Raw genomic sequence first — 20,157 nt, 5'->3', positions numbered from 1 at the left:
GATTAGGTGTTAGAGCAGTCCACTTTATTTTACTGCAGGGTGGTCCTGGACAGCCAGTGGTTTCGTTATTTAATCTGTACATTTTAAGGTTTAGCCTATGTGTTTGTGTAGGGAAACTACCCAGCTGTGCTGGACAGTCAACCCACCAGCTATGTATCTGGAGTTGTTCACCCCTAGCATGCTTTCTGCTTTGACACACCTATTTTATAAGGTGAATATAGATCACGTGTTGGGAGCAGGCAAAACCAGGTTTGGTATACCTATGAGTAAAGTGCTCTTTCTAAACTCACTCCACGTGACCCACAGGTTGAGCCACATTTTCAGTGATCATCCAGTGCAAAGTGGATTGAGAAAGACTCAGTTAGAGCTATTTTTTCCTAGTGCTGATTTTGAATCCTGTTTTATTTTAAATCATAATTTGATTATATTAGTGCAGCAGATTGAAATTTTAGATTTCATAATGGTTTTCTTCTGAAATTAAGGGAATTAATAAGGAACAGTGTTCCCTCCTTTCTGCAGAAATAACCCATATAGCTGCTATTCTGGGAAATCTTTACACTAAATGTTGGGACATTGCTGTGTAGATATTGTGGTTTATTATGCCAGATAGTCAATTCTGCATCACAAACCTCTCAAACTTATCAAAAATATTAAACTGAGATATTAGAGAATGCACCACAATGCTGGAACTTTTAGATTTGAAAACCAAAAACCCAGCATTGAGTCTAGAATATGTGTCCACAGTGAGTACACCTTACTCGCACCTGTTTGTCTCGTGTATAGCTGTATAGCTTTAACTCCACCGCTGCAAGATAACCACACACACACACACTCTCTCTCTCTCTCTCTCTCTCTCTCTCTCTCTCTCTCTCTCTCTCTCTCTCTCTCTCTCATACACACACACACACATTCATACGCGCTGCTGTTTCCTACCGGTGCGCCGACTCGCGGGGGGAAACATGGCGGTCGTCAGTAAATACTTGACAGCAAAGAACTCCTCAATAGCCGGCGGTATCCTGCTTATTTTATATCTGCTTAAACGAAGACGGACGTCCGCGCGACTGAACAGGTGAAATACTTTTAGCAGCGTTGTTCCTGCGTTTGTCATTAAGGCTCGTAAAACGTTTAGCGCCACGTTTTGGCGCTGTTAAACTCAGGCTCAGCTAGCTAACCTTACCTAGCTGACACACTTGACCCTGAATTACACAGGCTGTCATGAAGTGAACCGGTGAAGTGCTTAGCAAAACAACAAACGAGCACGTCTTCATAAACACTGGTAGATTAGTCATATTTAATATGTGACGTGTAGTGTCACCATTGTGGAGCTCCACATTCATTCAGTGCCACACAGTAGACTTTGTTCATGGTCAAGGCCCAAAGCACTAGGACCACAAGTTAAATTACAGCCATACTGGACTTATTATTACAGCTGTCATTTAAAAATGCTGTTCATATTTGGATCTGACTTACACATGTATAGCAAAATTATTTGGATTAAAATAAATGTCTGATATTTTCTTATTTTTGTTCAATAGCAAAAAGGGGTCACCAGAAGGTCTCTTAAACAATGAAGTAAGTGAAATGTAAAATAATAATCTAATTCATTATTTGCGAATTAGCTGCAACTAAACTGTTGTTTCATTCTGTGTTCTTCACATTAACAGAAAGAGGTTAAGAAAGACCGGGCAGCTGTTGATAAAGCGTTTTTTGTTCGGATTTCAAAAATCCTCAGTATCATGGTGCCAAAACTTTTCTCCAAAGAGGTAAGAAGTTCAAAACAGTATGATATTTTATTACGTTTTTATTTGCAAGAAATGAATGATTGAATGACAATGCAACAACCAACAGCTTTACTCAAGGCACCTGACCATTTCAGTGCCTTGACAAACATCCAAGCAATAATAAGTACCTAAGTAAAAGGAAGGACAGAACAAATTATATACAGCTTCACAAGAACATCTTCTGTTCTTTATCTCATTATGTTGACATTGAGCTGTTGATATGGTAATGGGGGCATAGGTCAAGAAGCATTAAGTGCATCACTTTTATACTTGCTCTAGTATTGCCTACAGTGGGTAAATGAATTTAAAGCTAAAAATGAAAACAGAGGTTTTCAGAGGGGGCGAACACTCCAAACTCCTCGAGTCACCCGGAGGGGGACTCAAACCCACAACCTCCAGGTCCCTGGATCATTGTCACAGTGACACTACATGCTGCACCGCCATGCCACTCTTTTAGCCTAATATATACCACAAATAATTATGGAATTGTTGTGTATGTTTGTTCTACGGCCATAAAGGAATGTACATTTTATCAGACATTGTTTGCAACTTCGGCCTCCATCTATATTGAATAGGCTACTATGTCCTAACCAGTTTACACTGTAGATTTGAAATTCACCATCTGTGATTTCTGCCTCATAGACCTGGTACCTGATCTTGATTGCAGTGATGCTTGTGGCCCGAACGTATTGTGATGTTTGGATGATCCAGAATGGCACCATGATTGAAAGGTTGGATTCTGATGTTTATTTTCAGCACGTTCAAGAAAAATGTCCAATATATTTGTCATACTCCCATACTAAATATATGAACAAGCATTGAACATATATATTTTTTAATCTTTCACAGTGGTATTATTTGCAGAGATATGAAACTATTCAAAAGGCACTTTTATTCCTACATTACAGTCATACCTGGGGTAATGTCTGACCATGCGATTTTCATTTGCTGTGAAAAGATTTCAGACTAATACGTGTGTAAATATGTGATATTGACATATTAGATGCGTCCATTTGTGGATTTGACTAAGCTACAAATCAGAACGCTGCTTACATTACTTAAAATTTAATAAACTAATAACAGCCATACTGATTTCCATCACTAAAATCAAGAACTCCTCTGATGTACTTTCTGGTATTACTCTCAAACAACATGTCCTTGCATGTTTGGATATGTTATTTATATTTGTTATGCTGACAAGAGTTTTGCAGCATTATTTTTCTTTTCATGCAGGTGTCACCATAGCAGATGTTCACCTTGTTCTTTTTCATGTCTTGCTGACCTTGCTTGCTCTTTATTTTTGTGCATGTTGTGGTTTACAGTGCGATTATTGGTCGCTCCACAAAAGATTTCAAGAAGTATTTGTTCAACTTTATGAGAGTCATGCCAGTTGTAAGTGTCTTTTTAAAGTACTAATACGATATGTACATTTTTCAGTATTTTAGTTGGAATTGTAGTGTAATGTTTTTATAATGGATGTCAGAGGAGGCCTGATGATAAGCTATTTACACATAACAGTAACCTATTTTTAACAATTATACTAATTTCCAATGGCAAAATAAAATTAAGGCATTGTCTCTGTGGTTACTTCCTTAATATGTACTTAATATTTTTTTCACCCCCTCTGATGCCATCATAACAATTGTGTCGTGTAAACTTAGCTGAAGTAGTGTACATTTTTCATAATATAAATCTTAATAACCTAGATAAACCATGCTTGAACATCTATATAGGTGTATGTGAGCTATCATTAATATGCTTATTTTCCATGTAATCAATTTCCATTTAGTAGAAGGTTTTAATTTTTTTCTGTTGTGTGTGTGAAATAAAGTAATGAGCATGTTGCCCCCTTCCAGATTGCCCTAGTGAACAATTTCCTGAAGTTCGGCCTAAATGAGCTGAAGCTCTGCTTCCGTGAAAGACTCACGAAACATCTCTATGATGAGTACCTGAAGTAAGAACAGTGAAGAGCTCTACTTTGTCAGCTTTTTATATCAGGTCTTGTCTTCCTCCTAGGTTCCATTGTCAGATTTCTAATCACTTGCTTTTAATGTTTAAGGGGATACACCTACTACAAGATGGGAAACCTGGACAACCGCATTGCCAATGCCGATCAGCTGCTCACTCAGGATGTGGAAAAATTCTGCAACAGTGTGGTGGACCTATACTCAAATCTCAGCAAGGTATAACATACATTTTAGGATGCTTTGTTTTTAATAATTCTATTTGTATTTAAGATTGCTGAAACTATTTTGCAGTGTTTTCTTTTTCTTTTTTCTTCTTGAATATATTATTTTACCTCCTTTCAGCCTCTTCTTGACATTGGCCTGTATATCTTCAAGCTGACAACTGCTATTGGAGCACAGGTAAGGTTAATTAATTTTATATGCAGTTCTGGAGGACTTCTATTAATGTATTTCAAACAGTGACCTTATATGAGGTCATTCCTATTCCTTAGGGTCCTGCTTCTATGATGGCCTACCTGCTGATCTCAGGACTGTTTCTGACGAGATTGAGGAGACCCATTGGGAAGATGACTGTGACTGAGCAGAAGTATGAAGGAGAGTACAGATACGTCAACTCTCGGCTCATCACAAACAGGTGAAGTTATCGAGTACTGAAAATCATAATGGGAGAATATGTTACTTTGAGATCCATACAATCGTTGGCAATTTTGTCAGGTACACCTTCCATATGCATGTGTAAAATTACTGATTGTGCATAGTCAGTATTACGGGACCACTGTCCATGTATTCTTATATTGGAGCAATATTTTCAGCACACAAATGACCACAGCCTAGACCTGGCATATGAGAATGTTTTACCACACTCAAACATCCATAAACAAACAATATGGTGTATAATGTATAAATTCACAGAAAAAAGCATTTGCATGGTAATTTCATTCTTTCTCTCTATGGGTCCCTTAGTGAGGAGATTGCCTTCTATAATGGAAATGTGAGGGAAAAACAGACCATCCATACTACATTCAAGAAGCTGGTGAGAATTGCCATATGTGCTTTTAATACCCCTGTCAAAAAATATGAATTCACCACACTTAAAGAACGTTCACCCAGCTTTTTTTTTTACTTCATAGCAAATAACGAGACCATGGATATAGCAGTAAATATGTTTTAATCAATGCAATTTACTTTCAGATCAAGTGGAGGAAAATGAGGGAATCACCTTGCATTCCTAAAACCAACACTAGAACAAATCTGAAAATGCAAATTTGTCAGCAATTGAAAGAGATTGCTTAGAGATCTTAAGACGTTTTCACACATGGTTAATGAAAAAACACGTGGTTACCAGTTAAAACATTGGAAATTATTATAGAATTAATTGAATGAGAACCAACTTGGAGTTGATTTAGCTTGTTCCCAGCTATGTATAGAATTTGGTGCAAGCCTTTTTTTTGGAAAGGTTTATCAACTCAGTGACAAGGTCAACAAACATCTAAAACTCTATCGAGGAAATGAAAAAAGAAAAATTGGTCCATAACTATGCTTCTAACTATGAATATTGTAAAGTTGATTGGTCAGTTGCTATTTGGGAACATTTGAACCAAATTGATGTGCAAATTTTTTCATTAGTAAAGCCTCAAATAATTCAAGCTACTTTATTTAAATTTGATTAAGATTTTCTGCTATTAAACAAAAATTGTGTCATGTCTGTGATTTTTATTTTATGTTTTTTAAACATCCTCTTAGTGCAGTGAATCCAGTATTTTTGCTGGGGTTGCATAACAGACCTTCAGAAACATATCACCAGATGGAGTTAAAATGTTGAACTCTAACATTGCACTGACAACATTACTGCAGAGTTGTAATTGCTGTAATGTACTTTGCCCTCAGGTTGACCACTTGCACAATTTCATCTGTTTCCGGTTCTCCATGGGCATGGTAGACAGCATCATTGCCAAGTGTAAGTTGCTTGTTATTAACACACGTCAAAAATATGTTTACAAAATAATCTGCAAGGAATAAAACAAATTATTAAAAAGTTTTTAGTTGATCATCTATTTTTTTCCTCATTTGTAGACTTGGCTACAGTTGTTGGATATCTGGTTGTGAGTCGGCCATTTCTGAACCTGACCCATCCACGGCACCTGCACAGCACACATTCTGAACTGCTGGAAGTGAGTTATTATTGGTTAAAGCTTTACACACTGTTAAAGTAATTTCATTAACAGAAAAATTAATGCTACATCCCCTATAAGTTCCACTAACTCCCCTAATGCAGAATGTATGTGCATTTTTGACTTGGCTACAAAAATATCATCTCCCTTAAAAACCCTGTACATTTTAAAGTCTTAGCAAACAAATAGCTTGCATGCTCATGTAATAACAGTAAAGTACCAATTTCAGTCTAATTTTCTTTGCCTTTAGGATTACTACCAGAGTGGTCGCATGCTTCTGCGCATGTCTCAGGCCCTGGGCAGGATTGTGCTTGCTGGCCGAGAAATGACAAGGCTCTCGGGGTAAAGTTTGTGATTTATTATTTTTATGTCAATAATTGCCAATTTGGATTCTTTGTACTGAATGTACACTAAGCACATAACATTCTACTCCATCAGTGACCATATGTTCAGTTTAGGCTACCCTTTGGTTAAAAAGCACAAATCTGTGGCTGCTTAAAGTATTACTTCGTCTAGGTATGCTAATGGTTCCTAGAAGCTGTTATAAAGAAGTGTAATCTTATTTGAATTCCTCTATGAAGAGGACTGCTCAGCACTGAAATAGAAATGACTATGTTCTAATTGAAAAATGCCAAAGCAACCCTGAAATCTCCTATTGCATATTGAAGAAATACAGAATATTAACTACTTAATATATTTACGGACTACTTAATAAATTAATCAATTATTTAGCACAGTATATAATACTATGAATTAAAATAAATGTTTTTCTATGCCTTTTCACTTCATGTACATAAAAGTGCAGAAAACTGCAAAATAGAACTAAATAACAGAATTGAGTAAAGCAAAGGCAGACTATATTCTTCCTCTCACTTCTCTCTGTGTGATAAATAAATGTGTACTTAAACCTACCATTTTAAATCTTTTCATACAGTTTCTTCTTCAACCCCCCTCCAGGTTTACTGCCCGCATCACAGAGCTCATGAAGGTCCTAAAAGAGCTAAATTCTGGGAAATATGAGCGCACCATGGTCTCTCAGTCAGAGAAAGGTGAGCTCTAATCTGTTTTAAAGATTAAAGAGTTGGTCAGAATTTGGGTCTCATTATTCATATTTCCAGAAACAGATGCCTTAGAAAAACTGACCTTGGTGCCTGGAAGTGGGAAAATCATCAACATGGACAATATCATTAAGTATGTATGATATTTTTTAATTAAAAGATGTATTCATTTATGAAAGTTTTACACTTTCAGATTCCTTAAAGAAAGTAGTTGGTTTGTCAGCTGTAATATGTAGTGTTTTTTTGTTTTTGTTTTTTTTTGCCCCCTGCCCCCCACCCCCCCTCCTTCAGATTTGAACATACACCTTTGGCAACACCCAATGGAGACATTTTGATAAGAGACCTTAGTTTTGAGGTAGGATTTGAGTTTTAAATATCTTGTGTATATATTTCCTGTGATAGTGTACAACACTGATTAAATAACATAAGTTCCTACTAAGATTTTGTGTGTATGTCTACAAAGGTGAAATCTGGCACCAATGTTTTGGTGTGTGGGCCCAACGGCTGTGGGAAAAGCTCACTGTTCAGAGTACTCGGAGAGGTAAACCTTCAGTTTCTGAAATATGCATCTCAGAAATAAGTGCTGCATTAGCCTGTAATTAATAGTGTGGCTTAGTTGCATCATACACTAGTGTAACTCATGTTAAAAACATTTTAAAAATCAGTTATTCATTGCTTGTTATTATGCTTTGATGTTTGTATGTAATGAAGATATCCCCCCCCCCTCCCTTTTTTTTTTTTTTTAGCTCTGGCCCCTTTTTGGTGGGAGCTTGACAAAACCTGTGAGAGGGAAGCTTTTCTATGTCCCTCAGGTGAGGAGCACAATTTCTATATAGACTAAGAATATTTCTATGAATATATTAATAAATATTTCTTATCTGTTCAAATGTTTAGAGGCCTTACATGACACTTGGCTCACTGAGGGATCAAGTGATCTATCCTGAGACCTTTGAGGATCAGAAGAAGAAAGGGATTTCAGATCAGGTACCAGAGAACATGAAACCAATCAGAACAAATGAATGCCTCATTTTTTGTGATTTTTATTTATTCATTTATTTATTTATTATTATTATTATAAATGTGTTTGTATTTGTAATAAACAGTAATTTTCTGTAACAGGTGCTGAAGGAATACCTGGATAACGTGCAATTGGGACATATTCTGGATAGGGAGGGTTCTTGGGATGCTGTACAGGACTGGATGGATGTTCTTAGTGGTGGAGAAAAGCAGAGGATGGCGGTAAGGGTACAAAGAATAGGCAGAAGTATTTGACTAATCAAACACATGTGACTTAACTAAAACTACAGTTACAATTGGACCGTATCATGGTTAGTATCTAAAAATATAGTAAATAAGTAGGTTCCCTGTTGCATGAGTGTCAGGTAGATTTCATCACTCAGTGTGAACAAGAAAAACATAGTTTGAAAGGAAAATGGACTGTGTTGCAAAATGGCCTACAACTGTAGTTTTTGCATGCCCTTTACGGGCAAGCCGTTGTGAAACTGGTACAATAACAAAAACCTACCCAGGTTGTCTGACTTGATGCATTTTATGTTCTCAATGAATATATATTTGTTTTTGTGGCAGATGGCTCGTTTGTTTTACCACAAGCCTCAGTTTGCCATTCTGGATGAGTGCACCAGTGCTGTGAGTGTGGATGTAGAGGATTACATCTACAGTCACTGCAGGAAGGTAACAAAGGCTTTTTAAGAAATTGTGAACTGCTCTTGATCAAAGGATTCAAATGTATTGATTCATACATTTATTTAGTGGCAACGTATTCTGTCTTATCTAATCTAATCTAATTTAATCTACTCTTGGCAGGTGGGCATCACTCTCTTCACAGTATCCCACAGAAAGTCCCTTTGGAAACACCATGAGGTGAGATTAATTTTCCTGTTAGGATCTTTGGGGAGGGAAAAAAGCCACTTTATTATTTATTCTTCAGAGTTGTCATTGTGAAAATATTTGATTGTTTTATGTTTTCTACAGTATTATCTACACATGGATGGAAGAGGGAACTATGAGTTCAAACCTATCACAGCTGAAACAGTGGAGTTTGGGTCATAGAAATGCATTTACCCACAATGCATTTACCACACATGCACACCCCTCTAGCTGGGAGGCATAGTAATACTGCACTTCAAGAGTCAGTCGGCAGTTGAAAATAGAATTGTTTTTAATCACTTGTAACCTTTCCGTTTGTTTAAAAAGATGCTATGTTTAAATAACTGTTAACACTACAATTTTGTCTTCCATGATTGTATAATTGTATAATTTGTACTTTAAAGTGTGGTCCAATTTACTGGACAGCCACTAATAAGAATAGTGAATGGGCTAATCCCAGTGAAATATGTTCACATCTTATAGTGAACTAAATCGTGTTAATAGGTGAAATCACAGAACAGGAATTAGGCTTTAGGGTTCTATACATGAAATCAACGCCAGTGGACTGAACTGTGGTGTTTAGTCCTGAATTCTGGGGATATTTAGTGGTAGAGTACTAACAATGCCTTTGACCCCAGGTACACTATTCTTTGTGATAATGTTAAGCTACTAAGTGGCCTTAGTACTTACTGTAGTGGTTGATGGCGGGTCAATTGTATGGCCCTGTGCTTTGATGCAGTTTTTGTAGTAGTATATTTGTCTTTGGTGGTACAATTAGGGGTGAGGACCTTTATGGGGGTTGGAGTCCATAATGGTTTTCTGGTTTAAAAGCTCACACGCACCATATAGGAGTGTCTGAGCAGAAATATCACAGAACTGAATGGATATTTGATTCCCTAGTTTCCCAGTTTTGATTGTAAATAGATGTGGAGCGGATTGCACTGATTTGCAAACCAGAAAGCCTTGTTAAACATACTGTAATGATACATGCTGAAATGATGTTTCTGTAATGATCTAATGCCTGCCTAAATGCATTTTTGTTTTGTTCTGAGCAAAATGTAACATTTCTCTATGCTACTGTGCAACAAGTTAAGAAAAAAAAAGCAGATCTATATACTTATCTGGTTTTGTACACAGATGACTGTGGTAACACAGCACTAAATGTAAGAGTCCATGGACCTGCAATAAACTCACCCATGCTTTTTCATTAAAAGAAAATCTAAATTCTGGAATTGTGTTATGCTTTGATTTTTAACTTTTTACTCAAGGTTCAGATGAAAAGTTACCATGACCCTTGATTAGGTCAGTCAGCATGATAATGATAAAATTGGGATGATAAGATACCTGTGTTAAATATGTTTGGTGGGGGTGTTCAGATTAAACATTCCTTTGATTCCCTGCACCCACCCCCTTCCCCGTCTTAACTAAATGATTGATTTTTGTTTAACATTTTACTTGTCTGCTGAGAGCCATTATTCTGTTACTGCTTCCATGATAGAAATGGTATCATGGGTCAGTAGCATATCTTTTGGCACAATATTACCTCACTGAAGATACCGGCCTCTTGTCAAGGGCCCGCCTTTCCTTGTTCTTACTGGGTTAAAGGCTGCTGCCTGAGACTATCATCATTTTTACACACATTTGCACTTCGGTGACCATGGACTGCTTTTCCAGGTTTATCAATCATTAAAAAGGGAACCAGTGAAGAGCCTCTACCCTTGTCCTTCAGTAAGACCTTTGCTTTATTTTTTTGTGAAGAATGTTGCTGCCAGTATTATAGACTGTCACTGTAGTAATTGAATCTGTTGGATTTTTAAAATATGCAAATCATTGTATTCTGTTACATGACGTCATAAAGGTAATAACAGTTCAAAAGTTGTAATAGGTTTTCCAGGTTTTGTTAACAGTGATAATTTCATAATGTGACACTAGTCACGTGAAATGCATGACGTAGTGTTTTTGGTTTTACTTTCTTATCTTTTGTTGCTTCAAGACCAATGCAGGAAGCTGCTTCAAACAACTTCCTCAACCGAGTTGACAATAGTAATTGTCGTATCATGACATGATAGTTCAACAGCTCTGTTTTATTTTCATGTTTTTTACCATTACTCAGCATTAATATTTTCATCTGGAAGCACATCATGGCTTGGGACCTGGCTCTTCGGCTTCTGCTTGTCGTGAAGATGCTCTACACTCCATGTCAAGCTCAGGAAAAAAGTATAGAACTCTTTCCTTTTTAAGCAGTGGCGTGCAGTGATATCTGTCGTCTGTTTTCACTTCTGCAAATATTAGGCTGTTTATTACCTTGTGGTTTTCCATATGATTCCATGACTGATTTAATCTTAAATGATTTGTAGAGCATGACTGTCTTTTGTACATATGTACACTGTATATTCCAGAGTTTCAACACTTTTGGTCATTTAGTGTTTGTCTGAAAGAATAAGAAGTTTGGCCCTAGGGAGAGACAGTTTTTTTTTTTTTGGATTTTAAACTAATTATACAGGATAAATGTAATAAGGGGAATTTTAGTAGAAGCAATGTTGTCAAAGTTGTCAGATATATGCTTTAAAAAGAATATAATCCTTAACAAAATAGAAAAGAAAACAGAGTGCCTAAACAATCCTGTTATGATTTAATTGCTCTTACAAAGTCAAAAAAAAAATCATGTTTGTTCAGACAAAAATAATTTAGTCTGACCTACACATAGTTAAATTACAAATGTCTTTTGAGACAGGCAAAGTTCAGGGCACCAAATGAAGAATTATTTGTGTCTATCAATGTTAAAGTTACTGTCATAGAAACAGACTGTTTAATTATGAAGCTTAAAACATTTATATATAATAACTGAAAACATATTCCCAAGTTGACCTCAAACAAAATTTAAAAATGTATGTCCCAAACCACTTAAAGTAGCAGAATTCACTGATTAATAAATGTATCTAGATACACTGGTGTATATAGTGTACCTGCATTTAAATAGTTATGTAGCAGTTCCTCCTATGTTTTTTCTTCTTCTCTTATGTCTCTCAAGGCTCTTTGCACTTTGTTGGCATTGGAGATTGGGGTGGCATTCCCACTGCTCCCTTCTACACACAGCGGGAGAAGATGATAGCTAATGAAATGGGAAGAGTGGCAGAAAGCTTGGGCCTAGATTTTGTCCTCAGCTTGGGAGATCATTTTTACTACAGGGGCGTCAAGGATGTAGACGACCCTCGCTTCAAGGTGTGCCTTCCTTCAGTTTACAATAGCTAGAAATTTCAAAGATGTTTTTGGAAATTTGTGTAGTTATATTCCTCTGAAACTGACATTGTTTGTGAGCAAACATAGACTCATTGCAGGTTTATTTAGTAAAAAGTGTGCCTCAAACTTTTAAAGGTTCAAATACACAGACAAAATATATTTTATAATAGATTTTGAAAGAATATGATTTATACTGTTACTAAGCAATTTATATGGAGCAGCTATGGAGCCTTGCTGGTAACATTTATTCATATGGTATTAAGGCATGTGAATGACATACCACAGTGGAGGAATGGCATAATAATGTGTGGCAATAGTTCAGTAATATGTGGGAACCATTTAGTAATACATGGGGACTAGATATATTAATCTAATTATTACGTCATTCCTGTGCATTCAATGTATCATCCCCATGACTTACTAAGTAATTACTGACAACAAAGACATTGCTCAACAGGCAGTTAGATCAGACCTACAGCTGGACTTACAGCTATGTCAAATTTTAGTGAGGAAGTGGACATCTTTGATTAATTGAGATTATTTGAAAACCCCTGATTCAATCTTGTGCCTATGATCAGAAGAATTGATTGGTGCTTCCTCAGCCATACAAAGTCCAAGAGAGCACTGGCTTTGCTGTCTGAGTGGGTTAGATGGCCCTTCTTCTCCACCATCACTTGTAGCACATTATAAACCAATATGGGCACATGTTAGCTAACTTAACAGAACTGGGTAGTTAGTGTTTTCCTTCAAGCATATTTAGCTGTCCAGTGGTTTTTGTATTTAGAAAAAAAAACAATGGCTGGCTGGTTTCTTAGAGGAAGCAAGGTATTATCATCATGTGATGGGGGAATGCCAGCTATATTGTGATTCAAATTGACTGAATGCAAGAGTAAGTGTGTGTGTGTGTGTGTGTGTGTGTGTGTTGGAGTGGGAAGGTGGGTGGGTTCATTTATGCAGGAGAGTTGAACAGCACTGAAGAGATAGTAAAGGCGTTCCATTTAATAAACATATAAAAATATGCCCTCTAGTGGATGTAGTAGCACATGACATTAAATATCATCCTGCTGAGGCCAAAATGCAAAAAGCACATGTTAACTCCTTGGTTGATCTTTGCTTTCAGACTACATTTGAGAGTGTCTTCTCTCATCCAGCTCTGATTTCTGTGCCTTGGTATCTGGTGGCAGGAAATCATGATCACTTAAGAAATGTGTCGGCTCAGATTGCTTATTCAAACAGATCAGACAGATGGTGAGTTTGCCCAAAATATTTAAATGTATATGTTGAGTTAACATTAACTGTGAGCTAGTGTTTTTCAGTCCATTTTACCTGTACTCATTGTTATTTCAGACACACAAACTGTACTGGCAACTATTGCAGGTATACAGTGACCACAGGTTTGTGGTGTTACAGAGTACAGTTTTTGGCAACAAATTGTATCTGTATCTAGCCCTTGTTACTGAGCCATAAAGCTCATTCTCTGTAAAGCCTGAGTAGACTGATAAATCCAAGCGATAAAGCAGTTATTTATCTAAGAAATACTGAGCTATTTTAAGAGATGAGGAAACAGAACACTCTCCTCAGTGGAAATCATAGGCTTAGTTCTGGTGATGTACTGGATTTGTATGAGTTTCAAAGCAGGATTTTCTGGGACCATATATATAAAAATAAATCACAAATGGTGCCTGTGTTCTGGGGTTCTTTAATGTGTAATAATATCTATAACGAATACAGTATGAGTACATTTATTTAATTTTATGTAGGAGATTTTATTGTGTAGCTTTTATGATAAATCCCTGGTTTGTTTCAATACAATTTTTTGATTAGTTATTTTAACAGAAAGGAGTACATGAAGAAAATCTTCAGTCAGAAACTAGCTATGCCTCAAGGCTTAGAGTGTGACTGACTCAATCTACACATGAAAACTAAAATCAGTGTTTTTATAATTTTATACAAACAACGTGTGGCATCAAAATAGCTGTGTGTAATAATCTTGTTTATAAATGTTATCTATATAGGGGTAAGGCCCTTAATTTTTAATATACATAGTTTATAGAAATTGTATTTCTATAGGTTCATTCATCATGTAATTTTAACACATTGTAAAGGGCAGTTCAAAAATTCAGAAAAGTCAAGGTGCATGTAGAAATGTTTTTTCACCAACAAAGATGACATACGTGGTGTTATTTGTTGCTGATCCACAGGCATTTTCCTGAGCTCTACTATGAGCTGCAGTTCAAGGTTCCTAACACCAACGTCTCGTTGACAATCCTGATGATTGACACTGTGGTCTTGTGTGGGAACACTTACGATGGAGTCCATCCTCACAAGCCAGAAGACTACACTGCTTCTGAAAAGCAGCTCAAGTGGATTGAGAGGACACTGCAAAAAAACAAGTAAATTTTAATAGTTGCACAATTCAACAAGTACAAACTAAACCCAACTCAGGGAATATTGAGTCAGGTTAAGGACTTGCAGGTAAATCTACAAAGGACAACCTTAATGACTTTTTTTTCTGAAGAAGTATGAGTCCTTAATTAGGAATGTGAGGATTTTAGGACTTGTATTTAGATGCCCTGACATGTTACACTCCTCTCCATGGCCAGATACACCCTTACATTCCTGAAGGCAATATGAGGCCGGACAAACACACACCCTAAGTTCATAACAATACTCTAATATCTTTGTTGCAAACAAGCTGTTATCTCCTATGATTAATCCATGAATGTTCCTGAAAATATATGACCAAGAAAAACACACACCCTAAGTCTATAACAACACACTAATATGTTTGTTGCAAACAAGTTATCTACTATGATTAATCCTTGAATTGGTTTGGAAATATATGGACAGTTAGAAAATGAAAATAATGTCAATTTACACTCCCTCCTACTTTATATCGATGGGTTAATTCATTATCACCAATTAATTCATTTGTTTATCACTGCCAAAACAAGATCATGTGAAAGAGAAAAATGACCATACTCAGAAACTCAAAAGAACAGTTTCTGATGCCTTAATAAATTTGTTCAAAGTAACATAAATCTATACTCAAATTATATTATTGAAAAATTAATCATTTCTATAATTCCACAGATTACAATAAAACAACTCAATCAAACAAACAAATAAACAAAAAAATCCATGATTGTATGGAAGTTTTTTAGTACTGATTAATATAAAATAGTCCATCCAATACAGGACCTATATGAACACAACCTTTTTTAAGCACATTACATATGTCATTAACTCATCTGAATGTTGCAGCAGCAGGTTTCTTCTCTCTTGCTCTCGTTGGAGCCGGTCGCATTTTCTTCCTCTCCGCTCCTTATCTGTTCTGCTTGGCTTCTCAAGGCACAGTCTGTGACCTTCTTTTTTTACCACCACTTTCCTGATGTAATCCAGCTGTTTCTTCTAACTGTAAGATGGCGCTGGCACCTGCTGCCGTCGTGTCTGTTGCACACACCTAACCCGTTTATATGAGTGGACAGACGGAATATCATTTTGCTGCAATGTTGTACTTGTATTACTTCGTATGTGACAAATAAATTGAATCTGAATCTGAATATGCTTTGCCCCTAGCATTGATAGATCACGAGTTTGATCCCTGATGATGCCTCAGCCATTTTAGGCTTGAGTCCAAGAGAGCATAAACTGATCTTGCTACTTGAAGGAAAGTAAGGTGGATCTTGTCCCCTCATTAAAAGCTCAATGCTAGACAGGCAACTACAAATGACAAAACAGATCAGATTCAGAAACGTATGATTTGCCAAATAGCTGTGTACAAAGTTTTCCTGGTGCAGAGTTCTGCATAAAATAAAATCGAAATTAAAGCAAAGATATATATACTTCCAAAGTATAGGATACACAGTGAAACAAACAAGTATCAGTAAAGATGTGCAAATGTGGATAAGTATAGAACAACCAAGTACAGGAGTACTGAGTTTGATATAGTAGTAGGTCTATATGTGTGTGTGTATATATATCATTTTTTTCTCAAATATTGTTCACAAATTTGTCTAAAACTGTTGTTAGTGAGCACTTCTTCTTTGCCCAGATAAAGCGAGAGGCAGCCAGAATTTCTTGAGTTATCACAGGAATTACAAGCACAGTTTGGCCTTCTCCTTAAGAGCAGTGCTGTGTCTGTCCCATCTGTGGTCGTGGTGAATGGCAGTGTCCAGGAATTTGTAGGACTCTACTCTGCTGGTTGTGGAGCCTTGGATTTCCAGTAAAAGCAATGTGGTTTTCTTTGTAAAGTCAATGATCATCTATCTATAGAGCTTTTGTGTTTTTAGCTCCAGGTGTGTTAGCTTCACACAACAACACCAACACCAACCATGTTATTTCCTTCCAGTACAAGGACTCATTGTTGTTTGAGCTGGGACTGACCAGGGTTAAGTCATCTGCAAACTTGATGAGTTTAACAGTGTAACTGAAAGCAGTGCAGTCATTGGTGTGGAGTGAGCACAGCATAGGAGAAGCACACATCCCTATGGAGCACCAGTGCTGAGGTAGATACTGTCCAGAATGAGGTCACCCACCTTGATGCACTTTTTATGTCACAGTCTAATGCTGAAATCCCACAGTTTATCCAGTAGAAAGTCAGACTTAATGGTACTGATAGCAGAGCTAAAGTCTACAAACACATGGGCTTAAGTGTTGGTGCCATCAGGGTATTGCCAGGAGTAGTGCAGGGCCAAATTAATGGCATCATCTACAGACCTGTTCTGTAGGGTCTTGGGTCCTGAAGGGCATTATGCCCTTAATTAACCTTAAAGTTCTGAAATAGAAGTCTCTCAAAACATGTAATGACTAAAGATGTTAAGACAATTGGTCTGTTGTCATTCAGGTACAAGATCTTCTGCTTTTTCTGAACCTGTAGGATCACGTAAGTGGTAAAGCATGTAGGTACAACAGACTGGCTCAGGGACTGACTGGAGATATCAGCAGGGACAGTAGAAAGCTTGTAAAACAATGCTTGAATGTGGCAGGTGAGACTAGGCCTGTAACAATAATTACATTATTGACTTATCGAACAATATATGAACATTTCCTCAATAATATTTTGTGGACTTCAGTATCACACTGTGTTTACTGCCATATTTTTTTTCAACATATGAATGAATGTCACCAATATTTTAGCCGTATGCTCTGTTCTGTTCACTGGCCTTCTCTGGTCTCTCTGTTTTGAGGCTGTTATGTTAATCTGTTTAATAAAGGTGGTTGTATTTTATTTATATTTTTTTATATAGGATATTTATAATTTAATATATTCCAATGTCCAGTTTTCACTGCTATTTATAGCAGTGTAATTGCATTATTATTCTATTATCATAGTATCAGTGACATAAAATTGTGTTAAAATATAATTTATAGTATTTATTTCTGAGACAATATATCAATCACAAAATTGGCTATGGTGTCAGGCCTAGGTAAGACACCATCAACGCCAGCTGCTTCCTTATCTTCTGTTGTCTGAGTACAGGCCAGTCCCGCTAAAGAGGTATGGAGAGTGTAGCTGGTGTTGTGGAGGTGAGAGCAGGTTGAGGTGACATGTGAAGAGGCTAAAGACAGTGTGTAGCAGACAGACTGAATCTAGAAAGCCAGTGCTTGCCACACTGAACACTGAATTTAAGAGAAAACTGGGTTAAAAAAAATGCAATAAACAAAAAATAGGTAAATCCTGAAGCAGGTTAACAAAACAGCAAAAAGGATTAGTACTTAATGTTTCTTGCATCTGTATTACATTTATTGCATAAATATCTTTCACACCTAAACGTAATTAGAATATATGATATATAATATGATATATTGTGGGGAAAAAATCAGTATATTAGCATTGATTTGGGTGCATACTAAATGCATAACAAAACAGCTGTGTCAGTTTTTTGTGATCTGCCTATGTCTAAGAACATAGAGTTAAAAATGAGAAGTTCTGATTTTATGCTGATTCTTATGTAAAAGTGCAGAAACTTAAAGTTGCCTTGGCTAATTATCTGATTGTTTCCAATCACAGCACTGGAAATGTGTTTATTTAAGAGCAAGTACAACTACTGGGCAAAACACAGATATGTGTACTGAATGAAAATGATTTTAAAAAGCCCTTGATAATCCTGGCTGTCTTATAAAAAGGTTAAAAAACTGATATTTACAGGAGGGTGAATTACATGTATTACAGTTTTTTATTTAAAAACAGCATTAAATGACTAATGCCCAACTCTGTCTGCTATTCTCCTTCAGGTCCGAGTTTGTGGTTGTAGCTGGCCACTACCCGGTTTGGTCGATTGGTCACCATGGTCCAACTCGCTGTCTGCTAAAGAGGTTGAGGCCACTGCTAAAGAAATACAATGTCAGTTTATACCTAAGTGGACATGACCACAGTTTACAGGTGAATGCATTAATGAAACAAATAACGGTGGGAGGGAGAGAGAGAGTGAGAGAGATAAGAGGAGGAGCACTTTTTTTTGGGATAATAATCATAATAATAATTTTAAAAAGCATTAATAATTGATAGCAGGGGATTACTAATAAGAAATAAAATATTTACACTATTAAAAAGATTAGTTTTCCCAACTTAGTCAGATTTATTCAGTCTTATCCTGTCCTCATACATTAAAATTGTGTGTTTTTTTTTATTTGCACTCAGTTTATACAGGAGGAGGACGGCAGTCCCTATGTTATCAGCGGCAGTGGGAATTTCCTGGATGCTTCCACAGACCACGCACACAGCTTCCCATCGTCATGGCAGTTGTTTTCCAATGCTGTGAATCAAACTTTAGCAGGTTTTGTGTACTTTGAGGTTACAGAGAGTAAGATGTTCATTAGTTATATTCAGCTAGATGGGAAGTGTTTGTATCAGAACACTCTGCCTAAACGGATTGTATGATGTACAGAAGGAAACGGTTATGAAGTGGCCTTGGGACAAACTGAACGAACAGATATTTTTTCATTGAATGTCCTTAATATCAAGATGTTTAATTATTTTTCTGCGGTGTGCAATGTAATCAGTTAAGTATTTTCCTCAACTAATTTTATCCATGATTGGTTCCAATTTGTCTGTTTTTTGTGTCCTAATGAAATTTAGGGGATAATATTATGTGCTGAAAAGATTGCTTATGATATTTGTGCACCAGTCAGCAAACCATTTTAAGTATTTTTCCATTCTTTTAGGAATATGAACGCTTTATAGAGAATGGTACACCTTTGTAAGACCTCCAATTGAATTTCTATTTTCTTGCACAGAATTGCTGAAGCTCTCCGCAAACTGTGTGTATACTTACCCTTGAACATAATAGTATATTTTGCACAAATATTTTAGGAAAGTTATTTAACACAATTTTATTTTTCCTAAATAAATTTCATTTCAAAGGGTGGCATGACTGGTGTTCTGTCCACGTCTGCATGAGTTTTCTCCTGGTGCTCCAATTTCCTCCCACAAGCCAATCACACAAGCTGGGAGGTATACTGGCTCTGTGAAGCTCTCCATAGGTGTGTGTGTGTGTGTGTGTGTGTGTGAATGTGTTATGCCCTGTGATGGACTGTGCTGATGTGTGCCCAGTAATTCTGGGGTGGCTCCAGACCCACCAAATCAATGAACATAATAATGTGGTTACTGAGTATCATAAATAATGTAGATGCTTTGCCTTTCAATATTGTTGTTAAAATGCTGTAAATCTATTTGCAACATGGATGTTAGAAATGAATAAAAGCATGTGCACAAAATTAAATGCATTGTTTAATTCTTAATAACTATGGTGTTATTCATGATAAACCTTTGCTGTCTCATCTCTGGGTGAAGTCCATTCAGATATGAATGTTGAAATGTGGATATGAAAAGGGGTTTTTGGATTTAAAAAATATATAATTATACATTCATTACTAAATTATATATCTATTAATTTTATTATCATTAATAAATACTATGTAGTGTATGCATTAAAGAGTTTGAAAGGCAATAGTTGGATCAATATATTTTTTTAATCTGTAATTTGATAATGTGCACACCCTGTTTAAATTTTGTCAATAAGGTTTGTATTTAAATATTACAGAAAATACA

At 36.4% G+C, this 20,157-nt stretch overlaps 2 protein-coding genes across 3 annotated transcripts; both read left to right on the top strand.

Annotated features, from left to right (window-relative positions):
* The first annotated feature begins 930 nt into the window (after nt 1-930).
* abcd3a (ATP-binding cassette, sub-family D (ALD), member 3a) lies at nt 931-10,087 on the top strand. 2 transcript variants are annotated; one of them, XM_066683383.1, is made up of 23 exons: nt 931-1,069; nt 1,536-1,572; nt 1,665-1,763; nt 2,424-2,512; nt 3,104-3,173; nt 3,638-3,735; nt 3,841-3,964; nt 4,091-4,147; nt 4,240-4,382; nt 4,712-4,781; nt 5,636-5,705; nt 5,822-5,919; nt 6,170-6,261; nt 6,877-6,968; nt 7,044-7,110; nt 7,269-7,332; nt 7,441-7,518; nt 7,724-7,789; nt 7,872-7,961; nt 8,097-8,216; nt 8,565-8,669; nt 8,802-8,858; nt 8,970-10,087. In XM_066683383.1, the coding sequence occupies exons 1-23, from the start codon at nt 960-962 to the stop codon at nt 9,045-9,047; spliced, it is 1,974 nt and encodes a 657-aa protein (XP_066539480.1). In that variant the 5' UTR covers nt 931-959; the 3' UTR covers nt 9,048-10,087. The 2 variants fall into 2 exon arrangements, with proteins under 2 accessions (XP_066539480.1, XP_066539479.1); XM_066683382.1 differs by having other exon boundaries at nt 7,038-7,110.
* Nucleotides 10,088-10,905: 818 nt separating this feature from the next.
* On the top strand, nt 10,906-19,780 carry acp5b (acid phosphatase 5b, tartrate resistant). The gene is made up of 6 exons (XM_066683385.1): nt 10,906-11,081; nt 11,896-12,086; nt 13,225-13,352; nt 14,306-14,497; nt 18,342-18,489; nt 18,748-19,780. The coding sequence occupies exons 1-6, from the start codon at nt 11,006-11,008 to the stop codon at nt 18,985-18,987; spliced, it is 975 nt and encodes a 324-aa protein (XP_066539482.1). The 5' UTR covers nt 10,906-11,005; the 3' UTR covers nt 18,988-19,780.
* Nucleotides 19,781-20,157: the final 377 nt, after the last annotated feature.

This window comes from Hoplias malabaricus, chromosome 10 (genome assembly GCF_029633855.1).
Source record: "Hoplias malabaricus isolate fHopMal1 chromosome 10, fHopMal1.hap1, whole genome shotgun sequence".
Classification (NCBI taxonomy): domain Eukaryota; kingdom Metazoa; phylum Chordata; class Actinopteri; order Characiformes; family Erythrinidae; genus Hoplias; species Hoplias malabaricus.
Note: the sequence above shows the minus strand (reverse complement) of the source record. Positions and strands in the feature narration are given on the sequence as shown.